This window comes from Papio anubis, chromosome 5 (genome assembly GCF_008728515.1).
Source record: "Papio anubis isolate 15944 chromosome 5, Panubis1.0, whole genome shotgun sequence".
In the NCBI taxonomy this organism is placed as follows: domain Eukaryota; kingdom Metazoa; phylum Chordata; class Mammalia; order Primates; family Cercopithecidae; genus Papio; species Papio anubis.
In genome coordinates, this window is record NC_044980.1 from 507,631 (window position 1) to 533,108 (window position 25,478).

The window sequence follows — 25,478 nt, forward strand, 5'->3', positions numbered from 1 at the left end:
GGGGCCACCCTCCTTTTCGTTTCCTGTCCAGGACACTTAGCCTGGTAGCGTTTTCCCTGCAGTTTTATTCCTTGAGGATTTGTTTCCAGGAATCCGTCCTAGGAAACGAGGGGGGTGCAGTGGGGATTCCATAGAACGTTTTCCCCTGGGTGGTTTCTGTGGGCGACAAGGTGTGAAAACCCCTTGAGCGTCCTCGGGAGGGTTCTGCCGTCCCCTGCGCAGACGGGTTGCCTGAGAACCACCCTGAGTCCTGATGCCCTGAAGTGACGCTCACAGGCGAGAGAGACCCTGGACCCATGTTGGGAAAAGTCTCATGGGCGGATGAAACAAACGCTGTCCTCGCTGTGGGGGTGCGACAGGTGGCTCAGTTTCTTCTCAACTCCCTCTGCTGTTAAAATCTTCCAAATACGTGTGCATTGCTTTAGAATCATAAGATACAGAAAACAAACAAAAAATCCATCGAAGGAAACTGTGCGGCGCAGGCTCCGCTGTGAAGCCAGACGATGTCCTCCCCCAGTCTTGACACAAAATTGTCATTTCCCGAGTCAGCCCTGAGCCTGTGCCCCGCTCCTTCGGCAGACAGCTAAGGGCATGCATTGGCTTTTTAGGATGATTTTTAAATTCCCCTATTATTTTCCCTAACTTTCTAACTCTAGAAATACTCTCAGGAGACCCCTGTCTTCTCAGGAGGGAGGGTTTTGTGGCACCAGGTAGGGGCCAGTGAGCAGGAAGGAAGGAGGTGCTGAACCGGGTGCCCACCAGGTCCAGGGAGGGTGGCCCCCCTGCTCTGACCTCCACCAAGTGGGGCATCCCTCGGCTGGCCCCCTGCCCTCCCCTGCATCTGCCTAGCCTGGGCTCTGTGCTTTGCGTCGGCGCCAGCCCTGAGCGCCTCCTGCCAGCGTCCAGTGTTCAGCTGACCTGGGTCCCACACAGCGATGGGGAAGTCAGGCTCCTGAAGATTTCTCTTTCCTTCCTTTTACTGTAAACACAGTGGAATTAATACTGCATTTCCAGGATACCTGAAGACACTTGGTTTTGTTTTTGAGAAGCGTCACCCTGGGGTTGAAGTAACCAGAGACAAGTGAGGGACGTGACCGTGTGGCCACCTCGGGGTGGGGCCTGGCCTGACGAGGGCCCTCAGCCCTGGCTGTTGTCCCAGGACAGGGCAGCGGCCTCTTCGGAAGCTGCATCTCTGGACCTCTTTGTGGTTCCCCTGCTGGGCCCTTCCCGGCTGGGGGAGCCTGTGGCCGCCCCGCCTGTCCATAGCTCGGCCAACCCTTGGGGTGGGGCCATCACTGCTGCACGTGGACGCTGCAGAATTGGGTGTTGCCATGCCGGGCTCAGCACTCAGCACCTCTCTGGGGTCTCATGCAGGCTGGGCGCTACCTTGAGGCCTCATGGGCTCAGGCTGGTGCCCTGGCACCAAAACTCCGGACGGACAGGCCTTCCCTGTCTGTCCGCCTGCGTGCTGGAGTTTGTGTCTAGGGAGATGTTGGCCTTCTCCAGGGAGCAGGTGCCTTCCCACGGGCCTGGTCCGAGTGCTCCGGGAACCGGCTTCAGTTTCAGCTCAGCTGGGCTCAGGCACCACTGACCTGGCCACCCAGCTCCAACCCCTCTGCCTGGTGGAGCCCAGCCTGCCATGAGGTGCCATAGAGAGCACACCCAGCTTCTCTCACCCTACTTGGTACTGAGACATGAGGGAAACGTCCTGGCAGGTGCGTTTGTTGACGGCACACTGTGGGCCAGGGTCCAGGAGGTTCCCACCTGGAGGGCTCTCCCCGGCCCTCCCTGGCAACCCTACCCCCAGGCCGGTGGCTCTCAGGCCTCTGTCCCTCGGGGTCAACATGCAGGTGCTCGAGGCTGGTGCAGCCTGCGTTTCAGTCGGGGAGGGACCAGGGCCTGTGACCCCAGCAGGCCTGTTGTGTGACGATGGCAGGTTTCAGTTGGCAGTGAATCCTTCAGCTCCCTTTGGGGACTGTGCCTCGGCCCTTGGGGTGGAAGGGCAGGGGCCGCCCCTTGTCCTCTTTGGCCAGGCTCAGAGGCTCATCCCCAGCAGACCTGCTCCCATTAAAAGGGCCAGGCATCTCCAGCCTCCCGCGCCTGAAATTGGATCGGGTTGGGCCTTATAAGTTGCCTTTTAGGCACAAACTGAGAGGCTAAGGCCAGCCATGCCGTTTCATGAGGAGTCGGGATCCCCCGCCTTGGCAGAGAATCAGCTTCTGACTCGCCTGTCACGGGGTCGTGGGATCTGAGGCTGAGCCTGGAGGGCAGGGTCCCCTGTGTGGACGGCGTCTCTGCCTGGAGCTCTGCCTGTCGGCTCCTGCGTTAGCTGAAGCCTTGCTGTGAAGTCACAGCAACAATTGTCCCCGGAGCCTTGCTGTCACCCCTGCCCTGGGTTCTCAGTTTTATCCCATGAAAATGTCCCAAAGCCGGTTCTCCTCCATCTCCCACCACGTCTGTCGTTTGCACCAAGAACAAGGCGTACTCAGATTTGGAGGGCCCAGCAGCGGCCCCCGGCCCCGTCACCCTCTCCTCTCCAGGGCCCCTGTCACAAGCAAGTTGCTCCCCTGTTGCTCCCCACCTAGGGCTCAGGGAACCAAGTGCATCCCCCAGGCTCTCAGAGCCAGAGCTTCCCATGCTCCCGGCTGCTCTCTTAAATTATTTTCTCCAGGGTCCTAAAGTCATTGGAGCCCTAGATCTCTGCCGAGCCCCGTACTCGGCCTGTCTGTGGGAGGCGTTCCGGCACAATGACCCCGGAAGCCGCCCTGTTTGCTTTTGTGGTGTGGTGCTAAACGTGCTCTCCCTGGGAGCTGTCCATCACTTGGTCCCCTGTTCCCATCCGGCAGCCGGCCCCATCCCCAGGCCTGGGCTGTGTGAACCCCAGGATCGAACCCCCTCCTCAGCCTCCTCACGGAGCCTGTTCTGATCTGCACTGTGGCCGTTGTTCACAGGAAATGTCTTCAAAGAAAACCTTCCCCGTTTTCTACATTGACCTTGAGATGTTTTCCTGTTAAAACATCACCTTGTGCTGGGGCCAGCCGTCCTCCAGGTCCGAGCCATGTGCCCCTGCTCATGGCGGGAGTGGGGCTGAGCAGGCAATGGGGACAGAGCTGAAACTTCTGCCCCAGCCTGGCCGGTCCTGAGCGGGGCTGGGGGGCTGCCTCGCAGGCACTGACCTGCTTCTGGCTGTGCTGCTGGTCCTTGCCCGTGTGGGTTTCTTCAGGGCCACGGGGTGTGTCCCCCTCTCTGGCACAGGTGTCTGAAGCGGGCTGCCTGCTCCATGCTGGGGCAGGCGGGGTGGCCCCAGGGTGGATATCTGAACCTTTGCTGTTATATTGTGGTGACCTGGGCCAATGCTGAGCTGTGGATTTTATTTTTTTAAATTTAATTTTATTTTTTTTAGCTTTATGGGCAGCAGCCATTTCTTCCCTCCGCCGGCTCTGCTTCCATTCCTGAAGTCTCAGGCTCTCCCCGGGTGTCAGGTCTGAGGCCCTGAGCCATCCAGGGAATGGAGCTGGGGGCCCTCCTGTTCTCCCTCTAGTTTTTCCCATAACTTTTCCAGTGTAACAGGTTCCCCTCCGTCGGGGAGGCACAGCAGAGCAGCTGCATCTTGGTTCTCTGCCAACCATGTGGTTCTGCTCCCCTCCCCTAAGCCCCCACCCCCGGGATGGTCAGGGTCCCACCCTGGGCCTCTCTCTGAGCCTCCGTCTGTTCCGGGACGGACTCCTGTCCCCTCCAGTCCCCTTCTGCCCCTTCGTGCCCCCACGGCCACTTTGCCTGCCCAGGGCCTGAGTGCAGCCTGGGGAGGGGGCCGCCTTCGGGTGTGGGGTCCGAGCCCCCGGCACACGCTGTGTTCCGTCGCAGGCTCCGCGCATGGGCACCTTCATTGGCGTCTACCTGCCGTGCCTGCAGAACATCCTGGGTGTCATCCTCTTCCTGCGCCTGACGTGGATCGTGGGGGTGGCTGGTGTCCTGGAGTCCTTCCTCATCGTGGCCATGTGCTGCACCTGCGTGAGTCTCCCCGACCAGTGTGGCTGTGCCTTCAGGCGGGGGCAGCCAGACAGTAGGGCCCTCCCCAGACACCCGTGTAGAGGTTGTTCAGCACCGTCCCCTCCACGAGAGCCGGGGCAGCTGCGGAGATGAGACACTGCACTGGCCAGGGTTAGCGCTGGCGTGTTGATTGGCGCTGGCACCTCATTTACCCGTGTCTGCGGAAAGGCATCTCAGCCGGTGGTGGGTGTTGTGGGGTGGCCTCGGGGGGCTGAGGCTTCCAAGGGAAGGGACACCCTGTGTTTTGACGACATCACCTCCAGTTTGGAAGGACCTTGGGTACTTTCAGGTGTCCTTGTCATAGGGAAAGGGGTGGGAACCAGGACACTGCATGCCTGGTGCCCAGGAGCCTCCGGGTCCTGGTTTCCCAGCCACTCCATTGAGATGGAGAGCCCTGGAGCTGGGGGCTGACTTTCGGCGGGAGCCAGGCCATAGACCGTGCCTTGGGAGTGTTGCGATGCCGGCAGGCTCTTGGAAAGCTCTCCTCAGATGGCCGCCTGTCTTTCTGCAGACAATGCTGACCGCCATTTCCATGAGTGCGATTGCTACCAACGGCGTGGTGCCAGGTAAGGGGTGCCTGAGTCCTGTTAGAGGAGTCTGTGTGTTTCCGCACGGTAACTGGGAGGAGGCCGCTCCGCGAGGCAGAGCCAGGGGCTGCCTGGGGGTCACTGCCAGGCCTTCTGCGTGTTCTCCACTGGCTCCTCTGGCGTTTGAGCTGTGAGGTCACGGCTGTTTGGTTTTCTTCCCCATTTTGCTGCATGGTGACCATCTCTTGCCAGGGTAGGCAGTGCCCACCAGGCAGCGGGCTTGGGAGGGGGAGGCACGGGCGATTCCAGTGATGCCTGTAGCCTGGCATGTGCCATAGGCTGAGTTCTTGGAACCTGTATCTCACGAGGGAAGGTGAAGACAAAACGCTGCCCTGACCTTGTTAATTAGTAATAAATTAATTACAATACGTAATAACTAGTGAACTGAGATGTTAATTAGTAATAAATTGATTACAATACGTAATAACTAGTGAACTGAGATGATGTTCATTAGCAATAAATTAATTACAATACGTAACAACTAGTGAACTGAGATGATCTTCATTAGCAATAAATTAATTACAATACGTAATAACTAGTGAACTGAGATGATAATTAGCATTAAGTTAATTATAGTACGTAATAACTAGTGAGCTGAGATGGTACTGTTAGTAATTAATTACGTAAATAGTGAACTGAGATGATGTTAATTAGTAATAAATTAATTGCAATATGTAATAACTGGTGAACTGAGATGATATTGTTAATTAGTAATAAATTGCAACACGAAATAACTAGTGAACTGAGATGATGCCACGTCTGCTCCCTAGTGCACGTGTCCTGCGTGTGTTAACGGCCGGGCTTGTTCAGCACCAGGTCCTCACGCAGCTGGCCCCCACCCCCACGGGGGCATTGCGTGGTGCTCAGTGGACTTCCCCGGCCACAGGAGAGCACGAGGGCCCTCACCGGGGGTCTCCCTCAGCAGCCAGGGGACCAGTCTCTGCTTCTCGATGACTGCATCCGTTAGGGCCCCTTCCTCATGCCACACGCACTGCTCAGAGCAGGGAGAGCCGCGTTCTCCAGGCAACCCTGGGGTCGCTCCCAGCTTTCCCGTCAGCCATCGCATGCGTGGTTCACAGTCTACCAGAGAACTCCTGAACATCCTGGTTTCTCTTTTGCCTTTTTTATAAGCAAAACGTAGTGGAAGTGGGGGCTGGGGCTGCCATTGATGTACGCAGGCCTTTTTCCCGGACCTGCTGGGGCCTCCTGCCCCGACCTCACCTGGTCCTCATGTCCACGAGGGCACGGTCGGTGCGGAATGTGTGCCGAGCCTCGGGAGGGGAGCGTTTACCGTGGCAGCCGGACGTCTTCATGTGCTGCTTTGCGGTGGGCGAACACGCTGCCTTCGCAGAGACAGGCCCTCCTTCACTCATGAGCGACAGCGCAGGCCGCACCTCAAGTCTGCGTCCGAGCGCGCCCCTGACCCGCGGCCGCCGCCTGTGTCTCCACAGCTGGTGGCTCCTACTACATGATATCGCGTTCGCTGGGACCCGAGTTCGGAGGCGCTGTCGGCCTCTGCTTCTACCTGGGCACGACGTTCGCAGGGGCCATGTATATTCTGGGGACCATCGAGATCCTTCTGGTGAGCGTGCTGCTTTGGAGCGTTCCCCACCCCACAGTCTGCGGCAGGACGCCAAGGGGCCCTGCCTGACCCGCTCTGTGGCACACACAGCACACGGAGCCATCCCGACCCCACTGCCCTGACTGCCCCTGGGCTCTCCCTGGCGGAAGCCGTCGGCAGCGTCCACTCTGCAGCGACCTGGGTCCCCCGTGAGCACCATTGCCGCCCTCCGCGAGGGGTGCCTGGCATGGGCTGGGTAGACGTCTGGGCTGTAGATCTGAGCCCCGCGTGGGTGCGGCTCTGCAGTCTGAGCTGTTTTAGGGGCAGGGTTGGAACTCGGCTTAGAAGAACCTCTTGCCAGGATCCCAGCCCCTTCCCTGCCTGATTGATTTGGGCACTTGGCCGAGGGTTACGGAGCCCAGCAGTGTACGGCCAGGTGATGTCATCACCTTCCCAAAACAGGCTCAAAGCACGCCCCACGTCACCTGAGCACAGCCAAGAGCTGTGGCCTGAGCAGGAACCGCCCTCTCTGGCCCTTCCTGTGAGCTTCTGAAACCCACCGTCCCCACAGGGCTTCAGAGACGCCCACCTGAGCCCCCGTCCCCAGTCTTTCTGCCCCTCCCTCCGCTGCCAGACCTGGTTCCCGGCCTCCTGGGCTCCTGCAGAGAGCCACATGGCCGAGAAGTTTCTGAAACCTTTCAGTGGGGTCGCATCCACCTCTGTCCCACCCTGAGTCCCCTGGCCATGCCCCTCGGTCTTTCCTGCCCCGGGTGCCATGGCTGCAAAGACACTGTGGCTGCCGCACTCCCCGGATTGCCTTTGGTGGGGATGAGTGGCGTGTCCTCCATGCCTACTCTACCCCAGTCCTGTCCTGGTCTTGAGGGAGCTGAGCAGCACCGTCTCGCATCTCCGTCCCTTGAATTTGGGCAGAACAGAGGTTGCACCCAGCCGGCGTGGTCAGACCCAGTGTTTGTCCAGGACGTCCAGCCGGGATGGGCCGAGCTCTCTGGGCTGTCACGTTCCTCTTAGCAGGTGTTTCTTTTGAGTGTGGACGTGCGGCCGACCCGGGTCCTGAAGTTGCTTTACTCTCAGGTGCCCGGGTGGCTCCTGGGAAACGTGCAAGCCCCTGGCCGTCCATTGCCCGTGCGCTGACCCCCGCAGGCTCTGTCCAGCACGGATGCCTCCCGATGGCCCCAGCGCCTGTTGGGAGGAGGCCCCTGTGTGGCGCTTGCAGGAGGGAGGGGCGCTGAGAGTTCTGTCCGGGGACGGCCTCCCAACCCGTCTTGTCCCTGCAGACATACATCTCCCCGGGTGCGGCCATCTTCCAGGCAGAGGCTGCGGGTGGCGAGGCGGCCGCCATGCTGCACAACATGCGTGTGTATGGCACGTGCACGCTGGTGCTCATGGCCCTGGTGGTCTTCGTGGGCGTCAAGTACGTCAACAAGCTGGCGCTGGTCTTCCTGGCCTGCGTCGTGCTGTCCATCCTGGCCATCTACGCCGGCGTCATCAAGTCTGCCTTCGACCCCCCGGACATCCCGTGAGTCTCGGGGCCTCTGAGCCGTGGGTGGTGTGTGGGGCTGGGGCCAGGTCCCATGGGCTCTGCCCTCCTCTGGTCCGTCATCCTTGACACTGAGCTCCCCGTGAGGGGCGGGACTGGGTGTGACCACGGCAGGAACCCCTGTGGGCTCGTTCTGAGGATTATGGGAAACCCAGCCGTGAGGCGGGCCGAGGCATCCTCGTGGCCGGGTCTGAGCGTGAAGACCCTCCTCAGTGGTAGGTTTCAGGGGTGGCCGGCGGCCTGAGCACGGTCAGGTGGCACCGAGGGTCGTGGGCTCCCTTCTCCCTCCCAGAGGTGCTTGGAGAGTCTCTTTTCTTGTCCTCTTGGAGGAGAAGCTGGGAGGCGGCCCACGTCCTGGAACACGGGAGTGGCCGCCAGAGCCCTCAGGAGCGGGTCCAGAAAAGGCCAGCAGCCAAGCCCCTCGAGGTTCCCAAGTTTTTGCCATCTCCATGTGGAGGGAGCCCCTGAAGGAATAGCCTCATAGAGGCCTCAAAACAGAGGGAGGCAGAGCAGCCGCAACCCTGCGAGCCTGTTTTAGGGAAACACAGCTCTGCCCTTCCCTGGGGCGCCCGTCCTGAGACCCCTTGCTGATGCCTGAAGCCGTGGCCTCGTGTAGACTGTTTTCTACACACAGGCCTGGTTTACACACCAGGGGCGGCACTCCTGTGCTCTTGGCCGTTGGGACGTGGCAGGAGGGTGGCTTGGACTCAGGCACTGAGATTGTGACAGCCGACCCGGCCAGGACACCGCCGAGGGCCTCAGGCAGGAGCGACTACAGCATGGCTGTGTCGGCACGGGGGGTTCGCGGGGTTCCACCTCACTGGTTTCCACTGCGCAGTGGAAAACGTGTGAATTGTTTATGTCTAGAACACTTCAGTTAAGCATGTTTGGACCATGGGTGGCCGAACCATGGATGAGGGGACGGCTGTACGGTACAGCATTACTGTTGCAGCCTGGCCCGGTCCCGGGTCCCTGGTCCCCGGCATGATCCGTGACCCTTGCGTTCCTGCTGCAGCCTGGCTCGGGCCCAGTTCCCGGCGTGATCTGTGGCCTTCCTGTCTTGGGAGGTGCAGGGTGCCAGGAGCCACTCGCGGGTGACACCACGGGTGCCCATTGGAGGAGCCGGGTGGGGCAGTAAAAGCCACTTCGGCAGCAGCACACGGCCGTGCCTCCCTGTCCCGCCCTAGGGTCTGCCTCCTGGGGAACCGCACGCTGTCTCGGCGCAGCTTTGATGCCTGCGTCAAGGCCTACGTCACCGACAACAACTCAGCCGCCTCTGCACTCTGGGGCCTCTTCTGCAACGGCTCCCAGCCCAGCGCCACGTGTGACGAGTACTTCATCCGGAACAACGTCACCGAAATCCAGGGCATCCCGGGCGCGGCCAGCGGCGTCTTCCTGGGTGAGGCCCGCAGGGCTGCAGCAGGGGCTGGGGGTGGCAGCGGCCGGCGCTGGCCCTGGTGGACGCTGTCACCATAGAGTCGCTCTCAGGGCCCCAGTTCCTCCTGCCTGGCCGAGCCCCTCCCCAGCTGCTGCTGACGAGCCTGGGGGTCCCTGTGCACACCCCTGGCAGAGCCACAGAAGCCATAGTGTGGCGGGGAGACGGCCTCTGTCGTGGTCAGCAAGCTGGTCTTAAAGCCATGGATTTATGTCCACGACCACCTGGCAGTGTGTGTGGGGAACTTGCTGTGTTAGTGAGGGAGCGGTGGCTGGGCGGTGACACCCCCTCTGTGTGTCCTTCCTTGAGGAGAGGCTGCCCTGGACCCGCCCCAGGGGCTTGAGGGAAAGGACCCCTGGCAGGGTACACGAGACCTCCTCCAGAACCCGAGACGGGAGGCCCGGGCTTCCCGGGAGTATGTTGTTACGCACTGAGGCTTCTCTTTAGTGCTGACCTTCCTTCCGTAGACGCAGACGGGTAGCTTTCCCAGAGGTACCGTCTCAAAAAACTTGTTTGAATTGGAGCCTGCTTGCAGCGCACAAGCTGTGACCCTTCCCCTCCGGCCACCAGTGGGACCTGCCAGGGAGTGGCCTGCCCCGTGGTGTGGGCGCTGGACGGAAGGTGCCAGAAACCCATGGGATCTTCCTTGTCCGGCAGAGAACCTGTGGAGTACGTACGCGCACGCGGGGGCGTTTGTGGAGAAGAAAGGTGTGCCCTCGGTGCCTGTGGCAGAGGAGAGCCGCGCCAGCACGCTGCCCTACGTGCTCACCGACATCGCGGCCTCCTTTACCCTCCTGGTTGGCATCTACTTCCCCTCCGTGACCGGTGAGCCCGCCGCTCCAGCCGTCTCCTTCTCTTTCTTTCTCTCCCTCTCTTTTTCGCTCTGTCACCCAGGCTGGAGGGCAGTGTCGTGATCATGGCTCTCTGCAGCCTCGACCTCCTAGACACAAACATTCCTCCCACCTGAGTCTCCCAAGCAGCCAGGACCCCAGGCACATGGCACCACACCCGGCTAATGTCTGTATTTTTTGTAGAGGGGGAGCAGCTGGGACCCCAGGCACACGGCACCACGTTCAGCAAATGTCTGTATTTTTTGTAGAGGGGGGTCTCCCCACATTGCTCAGGCTAGTCTCAAACTCCTGAGCTCAAGCCATCCTACTCCTCCCAAAGTGCTGGGATTACAGGCATCTTGAGTCACTGCGCCCGGCCTCTCTCCATCTTTCTCTCTCTTTCTCTGTGTCTCTCTCTGTGTCTCTTTCTCTGTCACTCTCTGTCTCTCTCTTTCTCTCTCTCTCTCTGTGTCTCTCTCTGTGTCTCCCTCTCCCTCCCACATCTCTCTCTGTCTCTCTCTTTCTCTCTCTCTCTCTCTGTCTCTCTCTGTGTCTCTTTCTCTGTGTCTCTCTCTGTCTCTCTCTCTAGTGTATTTCTTCCTGTCCCTGCTTATGTTGCCTGTTTGGTTCAAGGGAAGCGGCTGAGGTCTCCGCTCTGCGTCCTGATGGATTCGTAAGACGCCTGTCTGCCGCTCTCCCGGGCAGGCCTGTGTCAGGAGAGGCTGTTGTAGGGTTGCTGAGAGTACATGGCGCAATATTAGCAGACGCCTAGGAGTGGCCTCGTGTGAGCTCAGAGGCCGGGGACCTCGGCCCTGTGTGTCCTCCTCAGACAGTGGGCCTTGTTCCGACCGGGGGTGGGGCCCTTGTTGTTCCCCAAGGGGTGGGGCCGGGCCCCGTGCTCCCCCCGTCACACGCACACGCCCCCGGCTGTCTCCACTCGGCCTTCCTGTCGGGATGCCCCTGACTGGCGCTGGCTGCTTGTGTGGCCCGGGCTGCCCTTCCCGTCCCTCCCACGTCTGCTCCTGGACTTTATCTCAGCACATCTCAAAGCCCTGGAGCCCAGGGTCAGCCGCAGGGCCCGGCCCAGTGCTGGCGTCTCGTGTTTACCTCGCCGCCCCTGAAGGTGGGCCCGTCTCACCGTGGAGGGGGTGATCAGCCCGGGGTCCTCTCCGTGTGCGTCCGCTCCGGCCTACCCCGTCCGTCTGCTCCCAGCGCCGTGGGTGGAGGGCGTGGGGCACAGCCTCTGTGTGGAGGGCGTGGGGCAGAGCCTCTGCGTGGCTCTGGGTGTCTCTGCAGTCCACGGCACCGGATTGTGCGCTCTGCTGCCTCCCGGGCCACCCTGAGCATGGGCGCTTCAGGCTGTGCCTTGGATGGGACTGAGCCAGGCGTCAAGTGGCCGCCACCGACCCGGCTTCCCGGAGCTCTGTGGGAGCTGATTGTGTGGAAATGCCCATGGCTGTGGCTCCCTAGAGGAAGGTGGTGCCCACGTGGCACTGCAGCAGGAGGGGTCACAGCATCTGCCCGCCCGGCTGGCTGGGCTCTGAGTTGTTCTAGGGTCTCATTCCGAAAGTCCTTAGGTCCTGGGGGGCCTGTGAGCCTTTGCTCAGCAGCGTCCCTGGGCTGGCCCTTGGTCGTGGGATTAACGCAGGCTCCAGAGGAGCCCTGGGTGTGGGGGGTGTGGGGGTCAGTGTTGGGGTCAGGCCTTGTCCTCGGGTCCAGGGGAGAGGTAAACGTGCCTGGGCCTGCGTCCCCCCAGCCGTGGTCCTGCAGTGTGGGCTGGTGGAGCTTGGACTGCAGCCTCGGGAGCAGCTCACCCTCGGGATCTCCCCAGAGACCACCTTTCCGGCTCTCTGGGCAGGGGCCGCCATCACATGGCACTGACTCCTCAGATGGGTCTTGGCAGCATTTTCCATGTTCGTAGGTATCATGGCGGGTTCAAACCGGTCTGGGGACCTCAAGGATGCGCAGAAGTCCATCCCCACGGGGACCATCCTGGCCATAGTGACCACGTCTTTCATCTGTATCCTTGGAGGGGTGCAGACGAGGGAGGTGCGGGTTCCAGCCTCTGCCTGGGGGGAGACCCCCATGCCCTCCCCGGCTCAGCGCTGCGCCCTCGGCCACTGGCGTGTGACTTCCCGGGTTAGGCCGGGCTCTGACCATGTCATCCTCCCTGGGAGACGGGGCTGGGGCTGCTGTCAGGACCCCGGCTTCTTCGCCACTGTGTGATGCGATCGTAGATAAAACAGAAGCAGTCACCCTGCTGCGAGTGGACAGTGACGCGCAGCTGTGTGTGGTGTGTGCCACCGGCAGGCTGGGCCCGTGGGGTCTCTGACTTCTCAATCCCAAGGCTGCCTCTTTCCAGCCGAGCATCGTCCCCTCAGTGAGGTCCCCTGCTGATCCCTGGCGGTCAAGCACCAGGCCAGGTGTGTCTCCACCACCCCAGGGCCCTGTTCTGTGATGCTGGACAGAGCTCCGGGAGGATGCGCTGAGGACGCGGGGGACAGGACATGCCCGGAATGGGATGCAGAATGGTCCCTGCCCAACTGGAGCCTGGGGCCAGCGCGTCTCCCCTCCTACCCCACCCCCCGTACCTGAGGACACCCACCTAACCCACCCCCCGTACCTGAGGACACCCACCTACCCCACCCCCCGTACCTGACGACACCCACCTACCCCACCCCCGTACCTGAGGACACTGCACCCGCAGACCTGCCTTTCCTTGACGAGAGCTGTAGATCTCTCCTGCATTGTGCTGTTTGGGGCCTGCATCGAAGGTGTGGTCTTACGAGATAAGTACGTTTCCATCTGCAGTTTTCGTGCAAAGCCTGTCGTCTTCATGGGTTTTCCTGAGGACGAGTTCGACTTTGAAATTACATCGCCCTCGGACTTCATGTCCGTGTGCAGAGCTGAAGCCGTCCCGGTCCCAGGGTTGGGATCCCCTTGGTCTGATGTGTGTCTCTTCCACTGGAGCCTAGAGCCTGGGGAACCGTTCAGAGCCGCCTCCAAGCCCTGATGCAGCTGGGGGCACAGGCCCTTCCTGGGGAGGCCACAGGGGTGTGGACGGGTGAGGCTTGGCCCTGGGAGGCCCCCCAGCCCTGCGGCCAAGTGGAGAAGTAGTGGGGTCCCAGGCAGGTCGTCGCTGACCTGCATCCTCATGGGACGTGCCTGTCTGGCAGCCCCAAGGCCCCGGGGATCCTGGGTGGTCCCTGACTGAAGCTGATGCCAGGCTGGGTCTTCCCTGCTCGCAAGAGCGACCCTGAGGTGAGCAGGACCCGCTCCCCCGCTGAAGACCCTGCAGAGCATTCCGGCCATGCCGGGCAGAGCCTGGTGGAGGTTTCAGCCAACGGGGACTGGAGGCCAGGCCTCAGCTTTCCAAGGAGCCGTTCCCACCACACCGGGCCCCTCGGTGGGAGAAGACGTTTTGTCTGATTTAGGCACATTTCTGAAAACCGCCTGCCTGCAGGTTCGGGGAGGCCCTGCAGGGGAACCTGGTCATCGGCATGCTGGCCTGGCCCTCCCCCTGGGTCATCGTCATCGGCTCCTTCTTCTCCACCTGCGGCGCCGGCCTGCAGAGCCTCACGGGGGCACCGCGCCTGCTGCAGGCCATTGCCCGTGATGGCATCATCCCCTTCCTGCGGGTGAGCCCTGCGTCCTCGGGGAGGGGACCCTGGAAGGTCAGGGTCGGGCTCTGTTCCCCTGCGGGATCCTCACAGTGCCGTGTGTGGGGCACATTCCTGCAGCTTGGACCCCGGGGTGGTCATTCTGCCCCGGCCGTTGCTCTGAGCATGGGAGTGGTGGGTGGTGAGTGGTGGGCAGAGGCAGCTCCAGCCCTCCTGCCTGCAGGTCCCTCCGAGCGCAGCCCTGGGTGTGTCAGGAGCGGCTGTGAGGGCCCACGGCCTCGGGTCCAGACGTGCCTGGTCTGCTGTCTGGCCAGAAGCCCCCTGCCTGCCTGCCACTCCTTTCTCTGTGTGGCTGAGCTCTTCAGCCCGTGGGAGGTGGCGTCACCAGCCTGCAGCCAGAGTGTGTGGCTGTTCTGGGGATGGCACAGACGCCCGCATTGGGTCCTGTCCGTGTGCTGTGCCCAGAGCTGCCAATTGTGGCTCCTCCTGCCACTCGGGCCCAGGGGAGCTGTGGGAAGGTTGTGGGAGCCGTCCTCGCCCATCGCCGGTCCCTCAGCAGGGTGCCGACCCACCGGGCCTTTGTGTGGTTGCATCTTGTCAGTCCCAGCCAGGCCTAGGGCCTGGTGTCCGGGAAGGGGACGGACACACAGACCCCGTGGGCCTCAGCTTCTGGGAGGTGAGGGTGGCCTGAGGGTGAGAAAGGTCACTACAGGGTCTGGGGAACCGTGAGTGCCCTGGAGACGCTGGTCCTGTGTTGTGTGGTCGGGGAAACTGAGGCAGGTGGGGGGTGGGCTGAGGCCACACAGGTTGCAGGCAAGCCCGGTGTAGACACAGCTCTGAAGCCTCCTGGGCTGCAGCCCTTTGTCAGGGCCTCTTCCCAGGCCAGCCGGGTGACGTCCCGGGGACCTACTGTGAAAGGCGGTGTCTGCTGGTCTTTGCCTTTAAGACTTATCTGGGCTGGACCTGACCAGACTGCAGCTTCTCTCCTAAAAGGGTGGTGTCACCTGCCCCATGTTCCTGCCCTTGTCCCTGCAGGTGTTTGGCCACGGGAAGGCCAACGGGGAGCCCACGTGGGCGCTGTTGCTGACGGTCCTCATCTGTGAGACTGGCATCCTTATTGCCTCCCTGGACAGCGTGGCCCCGATCCTCTCCATGTGAGCCCCCGCAGGACGGGGACCTGGGGTTGGGTGTATGGGCCTGGAGCATGGGGCAGTGTGGATGGGAGGCCCTGCTCAGGACAATCAGTAAACAGGCAGGGCCAGCCGTGGGCAGTCAGGATCCTGCTGGGAAGGGAGTTGGGCCGGGGAAGGCAGGTGCACAGGCCTCCAGGCAGGCGCCGGCCAGGGTCTGCCGGGGACAGTGTGGCTGAACAAATGGCTGCTGGGGAAGGGACAATGGCCCATCTCTTCATGGACCAGGCGGCCACAGGATGACTGGGGCCTGAGGGGGCCTGATTCGGAGTCAGTCTGAGTCAGCTTATGTACAGAGACACGGGGAGACAAGACGCAGGTGGGAGGGACAGTGATGACAAGGGTGGTCTCCCAGGTTGCAGTGACTGGGGGCTTGGAGGGGCGCAGCCGGCGCGTGTCAGTGTCTGGTCGTCCCTGCAGGTTCTTCCTCATGTGCTACCTGTTCGTGAACCTGGCCTGCGCCGTGCAGACCCTGCTACGTACCCCCAACTGGCGTCCACGCTTCAAGTTCTACCACTGGTGAGGCCACTCAGCATGGGTGTCAGGAGCCCTGCAGGCTGGGACACTGGGTGTCTCTGCCACTGGGGAGGCCGCTCAGCACGGGCGTCAGGGGCCCTGCAGGCTGGGACACCGGGTGTCTCTGCCACTGGGGAGGCTGCTCAGCATGGGCGTCAGGGGCCCTGCAGGCTGGGACACTGGGTGCCTCTGCCAGTGGGGAGGCCGCTCAGCATGGGCGTCAGGGACCCTGCAGGCTGGGACACTGGGTGCCTCTGCAAGGCCAGCTGCCCTGGGCCTGAAGACCCCAGGCGGGTCCTCGACTGTTCCTTTGCGGAGTAAGCCCCTGGGCAGCTGATGAGACTGTGGCCTCTCTTTGCCTCTGCACCTGAGGAAGGTCTCTAGTTACGAGGATGCCCAGGTGTCTGTGTGCCGCCTTGTACCTCCCGTGGTCAGCCGGCCCTCCCAGACTTGAGGCGTATTCCATCAGGGCTGTGGGTCTTCTTAACTCCCCTCCTTGGGAATCAGGCGCTGGATGGATGCTGCAGCCATGGTGTTGCGTGCACAGCCGAGGTGCTGTGTGCACGCTGGGAGCTGGAGCTGTGTACTGGGTCTTGGAGTAGCGGCTCCCACGGGGGCCCAGGGAGCCACGTCACCCCTCAGAGGTGGTTGGGTGCAGGCATGGTCATCAGGCATCAGTGACTGTTTTCCTGGTGTTAACAGAGAGTTTCACTGAGGGAGGGGCAGTGTCTGTGTGGCGTTGGGCCACCCCTGAGCCACTTGTCCCGCCCCCAGGACCCTGTCCTTCCTGGGCATGAGCCTGTGCCTGGCACTGATGTTCATCTGCTCTTGGTACTATGCACTCTCCGCCATGCTCATCGCTGGCTGCATCTACAAGTACATCGAGTACCGCGGGTAAGCGCCATTAGTCCCCCTCACGGACCCGGCGCACAGGATTGCGGGCCCCTCTCACACTATGCCCAGGGCAGCTCCCTAGAGGGGCCTCCCTGGGGCCCGAATGTTGTGTGGCGTCCTGGGAGCAGCTGGGAGCACATGCAGGTGGGCTGTGCTGTGAAAGCCAGGGTTTCCCTCCCGCCCCCAGCCAGGCCAAGGTGCCTGTACTCGTGGACAGTGTCTCCAGCCTGGAGCTCTTGTCTCGTGCCGTCCTCAGCAGGCGGTGAGCCCATGGCTGACTATTCCTGCTACATGTCTCGCGAGGTGTCCCCAGGTTGTGCCTGTATTCACTCGGCAGCCACGGATGTCCTTCCCCGTGCCCCAGCGCCCACCGTCCCTCCCCTTGCACCCGCCTCCTTCCCGGGGTCCAGCCACTTCCCTGTCACAGGCCTTCTGCTCCCCACCCTGCGAGGAAGGCGCCTCACGCATGCAGGACGTAGACCTCATTTCCTCCATAGCCACGGCACCCTCTGACCCCGTGGCTCCTGGGACAGGCTCCCTTGAGGGCAGGGGTGGGCACGGAGGCCTCCCTCCTTATCCAGGGACTTTTTCCGGGGGTCCTGTTTGCCCTGACTCACCTGCCCCCAGAAGTCCCCTCTTTCCCAGATGGGCTGAACAAGCCCCCCACTTCCTTTCCCGCAGTGCCGAGAAGGAGTGGGGCGACGGCATCCGTGGCCTGTCCCTGAACGCTGCCCGCTATGCCCTGCTGCGTGTGGAGCACGGGCCTCCCCACACCAAGAACTGGAGGTGAGCACTGCCCATGCCCCGTGTTCCTCAGATGCACAGAAGAGCCGTTTCTGAGGTTGGCCTTTGAGTGGGGACCTTGGAGTCTCAGGGGCCTCTTACCTTCAGCCGCTTGGGCACGGTCTGGGGTGTGAACACTGCCTGGTGCAGAGCGAATTGCACAGCTGGGGGCCTTGGAGCACCGGGGGTGTCCCTGCTGCAGGGCGGGGGTGTGGGGAGCCGTCCCCTCTGCCGGCACAGCCCTGGGCTTGGGGTGGGAGAGGGTGGCTCCTGCTGAAGCAAAGGCCATCTGTAGGAAGCCTCTGCCCCTCAGGGTCTCAGCAGGGGCCTCAGGCCTGTGCCCTGGGCCAGTGTCCCCTCAGGGTCTTGGCAGGGGCATCCGGCATGTGTCCTGGGCCATTGTCTCACCTGTCCAGCATGTCACCTGTCCCACCTGTCTAACCTGCCTGTTCACCTGTCCTGCCTGGCTAGTGCCCACCTGTCCATCGGCCCTGCCTGTCCCACCTGGCTTGTGTGGCCTGTCTCACCTGTCACTTGTTCGACTTACCCCCACCTGTGTCATGTGTCTCCCCATCCCATCTGTGTCACCTGCCCCTTTTGTCACCTGTCCCGCCTGTCATATGTCCCCCGTCCCACCTGTGTCACATGCCCCAGCCGTCCCTCCTGCCCTGTTGATGGGCTGTGTGCGGGTGAGTGGTGCCGTGGTAACAGCCGCCCCACCCCCGCTGCAGGCCCCAGGTGCTGGTGATGCTGAACCTGGACGCAGAGCAGGCTGTGAAGCACCCCCGCCTGCTGTCCTTCACGTCGCAGCTGAAGGCCGGCAAGGGCCTGACCATCGTGGGCTCGGTGCTGGAAGGGACGTACCTGGACAAGCACATGGAGGCACAGCGGGCCGAGGAGGTGGGCAGGGCAGCGTCTGGGGGCCGGGCCCCTTTCCCACCTGGGCTGCACAGGAAATGCGCCCTGGTATGTCCTCATCGTGATGTGTCAACACGGTGCCGTGCATGGCGCTGCTGTGTTTCAGCCATGGCGGTGGCTTTGAGCTCGGAGCAGTGTGCTGAGGCCTGGGAGTGCCAGCCACACCCTGGGATGCTTGGGAGGTGCTGAGGGCCGTTAGCTTTCCAAGGGCAAACCCTGGGACCGCCTCCTCCCGCCGTGGGTGAGCCCCGTCCAGAGGCGCAGTCATGGTTCTGCTGCAAGCTCAGTCTCCTCTGCTGTTCGAGCTCACTGGGGGCCGCGTAAGCGTGATGCCCGTGTGCGGCCGAACTTCTGCCCACTCAGAGCTTTGTGGGGAGGGACGGGTGAGTGCCCTGCGTGTGTACCGTGCTGCTACAGTCGGCTCCCCCAGGACATCGGGGCCTGAGACTTCATGTCTTCAATTCTCTGATTTTCAAACTTCTTATGGGAAGCTTCTCAGTGTCCGGAAATGGAATTATGACACCGTCAAAGCCCGTGGGGCCTGTCACGCCACCTGGAGTTACTTCTGTATTTCTCGCTAAAGCGGGGAGTTTCCGAGCGCCCACCTGCATGATTTTCATGCCGGGGGCACCTCATTCCCAGGCAGGGCTGGCTGCTGCCAGCGCCTTGAGCCTCCTTCTTCCCCCTCGTGTCTGTGGGAGTCTGTGGAACCTACACAAAGTGCCTGCTGTGGTGGTGTGTGTCCGAGGCCCCTCCCATGCGGTGCCCCCTCTGTCCTTGCTGTGGGTCGGGAGCCAGCTCCCTGCTGTCAGACCTGCACTGGGGCCTTGTGGGTATGTCCAGGCATCTGCAGGTGGCCCCCCCATCTATTTCTCTGCACAACCACAGCCGCACTGAGGCCCATCCAGATCCAGGCCGGTCAGCCTAGGGGTGGGAACGCAGCTCAACGGGGCTGTGGGCGTGTGGACGGTGGCAGCCTCAGGTGGCATGACCTAGGGCCAGGATCCGTGGAGGTAAAACATGGCCCCTGCCCCTCCCGCCACCTTGGCCACGTGGACGGCCGCCCTCTCAGGCTGCTCCACAGGGTCGCTTTTCCAGGGAAGACAGGAGATGCTCTGGGCCTTCCCTTTCCCTGACAGTGGCATCATGGCTCACCACGGGTTCAGGCGTTAGCTGCTATTGACTGTGAACCCGTGGATTTAGGTATTGTGGTTTTCAGGGGCATGTTCACAGTCCTGGTCCCCATATGTCCCTTTCCGTGTTTCTTATCCCATGCTGGAATGCTCTTAGGAGGAATCTCGGAGTTGGAACTGCCCTGATGGTGTGGATTCTAAGAATCCTGGCACCACCTGACCTCCCTGGAGGTGTGTGAAGGCGCGTCTGTGCACACGAGGGACAGGGCCAGGATTGCAGTGGGGGGACAGGGTCGGGATTGCAGTGACTGGGGGACAGGGCCGGGATTGCAGTGACGGGGGGACAGGGCTGGGATTGCATTGACTTGGGGGTGGGGCGGGATTGCAGTGGCCAGGGGGACAGGGCGGAATTGCAGTGGCCCGGGGGTTGGGGCCGGGATTGCAGTGACGGGGAGACAGGGCTGGGATTGCAGTGACTGGGGGGATGACAGGACGGCCTGCCACGCTCTGCCACAGTCATCACTGCCATGGGAAGAGCTGCCCTCACTTTCACTCACACATCTAATGCAGCTCACAGCCAGATCCTCTCCGGCCGACAGCCCTTCGGCTGGGGGCTCTGGGGCAGCCTCAGACAGGAGCCCGCTCTCGAGATGGGGACCGAGCCCACCCTGCCCCCACTGCTCTCAGCGAGCCTTTAGCTGTGACTTAGCTGCATTGGTGGTGAGGGCTGGAGCCAGCTGCAGGCCCTGCCTTCCCTTGGCTGCCTCTGGGGTGCACTGCTCTGGGGGGCTGTGTTCTCCTCCATTGTGGTTATGTTAGTGTGAAATTAGAGAAATATGGGCAAATCTTTTTTTTTTTTTTTAGTTTTTATTTATTTATTTATTTATTTATTTTTTGAGGCAGAGTCTCGCCTGTTGCCCAGGCCACAATCTGCAATGCAATGGTGCGATCTCAGCCCACTGCAACCTCCACATCCTGAGTTCAAGCAATTCTCCTGCCTCAGCCTTCCAAGTAGCTGGGATTACAGGTGCCCACCACCACGCCCAGCTCATTTTTGTACTTTTAGTAGAGATGGGGTTTCGCCATGGTGGCCAGGCTGGTCTCGAACTCCTGAGCTCAAGTGATTCGTCTGCTTCGGCCTCCCAAAGTGCTGGGATTACAGGTGTGAGCCACTGTGCCCGGCCTGAGCAAGTCTGTAAAGCATAGAGTTTTCTCTAAGAAGCATGCAGCTTCGTGACTCATGCAGTCGCCAGAGGCTCACGCACGCCCTTGTGCTCGGTTCTGTGTGGCACTGATAGGCACGAAAGGGGTCCTAAGGTGCTGGCGTTCTTGCTCCCCGCTTGTAAAGGGCCCGCTGCCCTCCGGGTTGAGGTCTGTCTGCACAGAGGCCTCTGTGGCTGCCGCGCCGGGCTGGTGCGGGGACTTGTAGTAACAGGGCCGCCTGACACAGTGCTGAGTTCCTGCCAGGCCAGGGCAGTGCCGCGTCCTCCTGAGATGCTGCAGTTCTGCAAGGTGGTTTTCCCAATGGTGAGGCCGGAGGAGAGGGGAGATCCCCAGCTCCGACTCCTTGGAACCAGCACGTGGGGTGAACACAGCAGCCGGTCCTGTGGGAAGTGGCCCCCGTGACGTGGCTCCAGCACTTGGAGACTCTCAGGGCCCCTCCAGTGGCTGTGTCCAAACTTGGCTGATCCTGAACAGCGCTTTCCCTGGGCTCTGGTCTCCGGCCAGATGGGGGCCCAGGAACAGAGAGCCTGAATTGCCCTGCAGAGGGGTCTCGTGGGGATGAGAAGCAGCCGCATAAAGGGGCCGCTGTGCAGCCTTTGCTGAAATAGCCGTGCTTCCTGCCGTCTTCCCACGTGACCCCTGATGCAGGCGCTTCCCGGCGCCTTCCTGCCCGGGGGCCGCTGTGTCCACCCCACAGCCTCCGCCTCCAGCTGGTCTCTGCCTCGCTGGGGCCCCTGCCTCTGCTCGCTGGCTGGCGCCCCTTGGGGGTAACATGTTCAGACCTTTCCTGACCTAAGCAAAAGTCTCAAAGAGGAGCATATCTGCTGGTCCTGCACCCTGTCCCGTCTTGCCCCAGGCAGCTGGGCAGAAGGTGGAGGTGTCTGGAGAGCAGGGTGTGGGCGAGGGGTGCCTGAGGAGGAGCGGGGCTGTGGGAGAACATTGGGTGTTGTTTTGTGTATGAAGGGCTGGTGGAGCTCTAGGTGTGAGCCAGGGTAGGGGGTGAGGACACCAGTCAGGCTGACATAGGGGCCACTGGAATCTCGGCAAAGGAGGCAGGTGGTGGCTCTGGTCCCTGAGTGGTCCGGGGCTGCCGTGATGGGACAGAGACCACACGGCTCACAGCAAAGGGCGTCTATTCTCTCCCAGTTCTGGAGCCCGGGAGTCTGAGATGAAGGAGACCACAGGCCACGCTGCCTCCAGAGTCTCCTGGGAGGATCCTCACGCCTCCTCCAGCTCCTGTGGCCCCAAGGCGACCCTGGGCGCCGGTCACTCTGCCTCTGTCCATGCCTGCATGAAGCCGCCTCTTCCCAGTCTGAGAGCTCTTCCTGCCTTCATCCTGTAAGGTCATTTGTCAGTGGCTTCAGGGCCCAACTCTGACCCAGGATGCTCTCTCAAGATCATCACTTAATTACAGGGTTCTTCAATACATCCACAGAGACAGTTTTTTCAAATAAGCTCGCATTCTCAGGTTCCTGGGGCCAGGATGTGGGTATCCTCTTTTTGGGGGCCACCATTCAACCCACTGCAATTGTGCTCTGGGCCCTAAAATTCATATCTGATACACGTGTACAGTATGTTCACCCCATCCCAGCGTCTCCCGAAGTCTCAGCCCTGCACAGACCAGCTGAGTCCCAAGTCTCATGTAAATCTCATCGCTCAGAGCTCCCAAATCTCATCCTCTGAGCATCCAAACCAGAAGCCAGTGAAATGTGGGATCTGGTCCATCCTGGACAGAACTGCTCTGTCTGTAGATCTGTGCAGGCAAGGAAGTGGTTATCCCAGAACGCAGCAGGGGACATCCGGGAGAGGCATGTTTGCTCCAAAAGGGAGAATCAGGCGGGAAGGGGCCACTGGTACCACACAAGGCTGAGACCCAGCAGGGCAGGCTCTGGGGTTCCAGGGCTTGAGGTTGCCCGAAGATCAGAGGGCGGAAGGCCTGTGTCCAACACGTGTGGCTTTAGTGCGTGGCAGTCCCTCGGCCACGCTTGTGCGGCCCCCCATGGAATCGAGCCACTCAGACACCCCCAGGAGGAGACTGCACACAGCAGTGACCCCCACCCCCCCGGGAGGAGACTGCACACAGCAGTGACCCCACACCCCGGGAGGAGACTGCACACAGCAGTGACCCCCGACCCCCGCCGGGAGGAGACTGCACACAGCAGTGACCCCCGACCCCGGGAGGAGACTGCACACAGCAGTGACCCTCCCCCACTGCCATTGCTCTTAGGGTTGCTTCATCCTGGACCTCACGGCCTCTCTTTAAAGAGTTGCTAATTTGACCCTTTTTCGGGTGTTTCTGAGGCACCAGGTGTATGAACCTGGCCCAGAGAATCCAAGTGAAGTGGCGGGTGGGTCTGGGACGTTGTGGATCACCTCAGAGAACTGCCTGGCGTTGTGTGCCCAGAGCAGCCCTCCACATCACCTGCACATGCATCAATCGCACCTGCTCTGTGTGTCTCTCCCCAGTGTGTGAGCGCGCGTGCACACACACGCACACGCACATGCACACAGCGGCCTGGAGCATCGCAGCACACCATTGAGCTTTCGGGCCTTCCCTCCTGCTGGGTCCACGGAGCTGGTGGGGGTGCTCTGGCCACCGTGGGTGGTGGGTGTGGGTCTGTGCGCCCCGCTCCTTCTTGGGGGCCGTAGCACTAACTTGTCCTGTCTCCCACAGAACATACGGTCCCTGATGAGTGCAGAGAAGGCCAAGGGTTTCTGCCAGCTGGTGGTCTCGTCCAGCCTGCGGGACGGCATGTCCCACCTGATCCAGTCGGCCGGCCTGGGCGGCCTGAAGCACAACACAGTGCTCATGGCCTGGCCTGCGTCCTGGAAGCAGGAGGAGAACCCCTTCTCCTGGAAGAACTTTGTGGGTAGGTGTGGCTGGTGGCCCCTTGGCATCCCTTCCATCCCCTCCCCTGTCCATTCCACTGTCCCTTCCTTCCCCTCCTTCCATTCCCCTGTCCATCCCTTCCGTCCCCCCTCCCCTTCGTCCATTGTCCCCCCTCCACTGTCCTTCCATCCCCTCTTCCTCCCTGTCCCTCACTGTCCCGTCTGTGTCCCCTCACTGTCCCCTCTGCATTCCCTCCGTCCCCTCACTGTCCCCTCAGCTTCCCTTCACCGTCCCCTCACTGTCCCCTCGCCATCCCCTCGATGTCCCCTCGCATCCCCTCACTGTCCCCTCGCTGTCCCCTCGACATCCCCTCGATGTCCCCTCGCCGTCCGCTCGCTGTCCCCTCACCGTCCGCTCACTGTCCCCTCGCAGTCTCCTCGCCGTCCCCTCGACGTCCCCAGGCCTGTGCGCTGTCAGGTCCCGATGGGCCTCGAGGCTGCCGGCCTGAGGGTGTGTGCTCCGAGGCTGTGGAGGGCTCTGGCCCGGGGAGCGGCCATCTGAAAGTGTCCAGGCACTCCCTCCCCTTCTCCCAGAGCCCGCGGGGGCTGGGGGAGTCCCTGGGCGCATGACCAGCAACTGAACTCTGCTGTGAGTCTCTGGCTGGGCCTTGGAGGAGCTGACGGAGTGAGGGTGGGGGCTTTGCAGGGACGCCACTCACCTCGCCGTGCCCGCCTCTGCGCCGGCTGTGAGTCCCGGGGGAGGCCAGACGCTTCCGCCGAGGCCCGTCCCGCACCCTGGCCTCAGGTGACCTGCGGACGGCCGCCTCTCTCACAGACACCGTCCGCGACACCACCACCGCGCACCAGGCTCTGCTGGTGGCCAAGAATGTCGACTCGTTTCCGCAAAACCAGGAGCGCTTCAGCGGGGGCTGCATCGACGTGTGGTGGATCGTGCACGACGGCGGCATGCTCATGCTGCTGCCCTTCCTGCTGCGCCAGCACAAGGTGGGGTGCGCCAGGGACGGGTGGGGACGGGGACGCACCGGCCGGAGCACGGCTACCCCACACGCCGCGGGCCGGGCAGGCTCCTCCGAGGACCCGCAGCGACGCCCGCCCCGTCTCCAGGTGTGGAGGAAGTGCCGGATGCGCATCTTCACGGTGGCCCAGGTGGACGACAACAGCATCCAGATGAAGAAGGACCTGCAGATGTTCCTGTACCACCTGCGCATCAGCGCCGAGGTGGAGGTGGTGGAGATGGTGAGGCCTGCGGCTTGAGGGGAGGAGGTCGGAGGGGAAGTGGGGAGGAGGTGGGGGTGGAAGTGGGGGTGGAGGGGGAGGGCTGTGGGCCTCGCGAGGTGGAGAGGGGGATGGGGAGGGCTGTGGGCCTTGTGAGGTGGAGGTGGAGGTGGGGAGGAGAAGGTGGTGGCGATTGTGGTGGGGACTGCCAGGCCTTGTGGGGTGGTTGAGGAGGCTTGGTTTTGGAATTGTCAGGACACTGCAGAGAGCACAGAGCCCCGTGTGTCCCTGTTGACACCTTGTATAACCTGGGCGTGGGTGTTGCCCTAGAGCTGGCGTCGGCGTCTCCGTGTCCCCCATGGTCTCATGTCCTCCTCGGCCCGGGGCCCTGTCCAGGACCTCACACCTCAGTGGTATTGCCATGGTGGGTGCACCTCTGAGCACCTCCCGTTTTGGGTGCTCTCCCCAGATGGGCTCAGTCCCATGGCTAGAAACCACACGTCAGCAGTCGGGACTGGGGGAGAAGGGCACTGGTCAGAGTGAGGCCAGGCTGCAGCCATCGTGTAGGACAGACAGCCCCTCAGTCAGCTGCAGGTGGGGCCTGGACAGAGACTCGTCCTGTCCTTCAAGCCTGGAGAGGACGGGATTGATGGGCGGAGGCCTGACGTGGGAGTGCTTGCTCCGGGCCCCCAAGCATGAAGCTCTGGACCCTGGGGGTCTGGTGGGCCCCTTGTGCTGGATAGAACCATGCTATTGCTCCCTACCAGCCCACCCGGATCCACGGCTGTGCCTTCCCCTGTGGTCCTGTTGGCGGTCCTGGGACTTTGTGGGTTCTGACCCCATGTGGATCACACCAACAACACTGGTCTTGAAGTCAGAACCCGCAAAGTCCTGATTTCTTCTGGCTCCCGTGACCCCAGCGCACGGTTTTGCAGGCCCTCGGTGGCCTGGACTCCTGGAGGTGGGTGCTGGGAAGACATAAAGCTGGATAGAGACTGTCATGCTGTCCCCCAGGAAGCCATCTGTGCCCCTGCAGCAGCCTGGGAGGTGCAGTCTCCCCAGCCCCCCAGCCCCTCAGCCCCCCAGCCCTGGGTATGGCAGAGACCCCAAGCGC

General features: G+C 62.0%; 1 protein-coding gene across 7 annotated transcripts in view; it reads left to right on the forward strand.

The window, feature by feature from the left end:
* SLC12A7 (solute carrier family 12 member 7) overlaps window positions 1-25,478 on the forward strand; it is a 57,553-nt gene that overhangs the window by 19,886 nt on the left and 12,189 nt on the right. For all 7 annotated transcript variants that reach the window (XM_009208085.4, XM_017959412.3, XM_009208084.4 and 4 more), the window contains 17 exons: window positions 3,865-4,011; window positions 4,562-4,616; window positions 6,089-6,219; window positions 7,494-7,735; window positions 8,944-9,155; window positions 9,849-10,016; window positions 11,943-12,041; window positions 12,757-12,814; window positions 13,485-13,659; window positions 14,677-14,795; window positions 15,252-15,350; window positions 16,122-16,241; window positions 16,923-17,027; window positions 17,756-17,924; window positions 22,974-23,169; window positions 23,964-24,133; window positions 24,254-24,385. In XM_009208085.4, coding sequence (XP_009206349.3) covers window positions 3,865-4,011; window positions 4,562-4,616; window positions 6,089-6,219; window positions 7,494-7,735; window positions 8,944-9,155; window positions 9,849-10,016; window positions 11,943-12,041; window positions 12,757-12,814; window positions 13,485-13,659; window positions 14,677-14,795; window positions 15,252-15,350; window positions 16,122-16,241; window positions 16,923-17,027; window positions 17,756-17,924; window positions 22,974-23,169; window positions 23,964-24,133; window positions 24,254-24,385 — 2,397 coding nt within the window. The remainder of the gene's footprint in view (window positions 1-3,864; window positions 4,012-4,561; window positions 4,617-6,088; window positions 6,220-7,493; window positions 7,736-8,943; window positions 9,156-9,848; window positions 10,017-11,942; window positions 12,042-12,756; window positions 12,815-13,484; window positions 13,660-14,676; window positions 14,796-15,251; window positions 15,351-16,121; window positions 16,242-16,922; window positions 17,028-17,755; window positions 17,925-22,973; window positions 23,170-23,963; window positions 24,134-24,253; window positions 24,386-25,478) is intronic.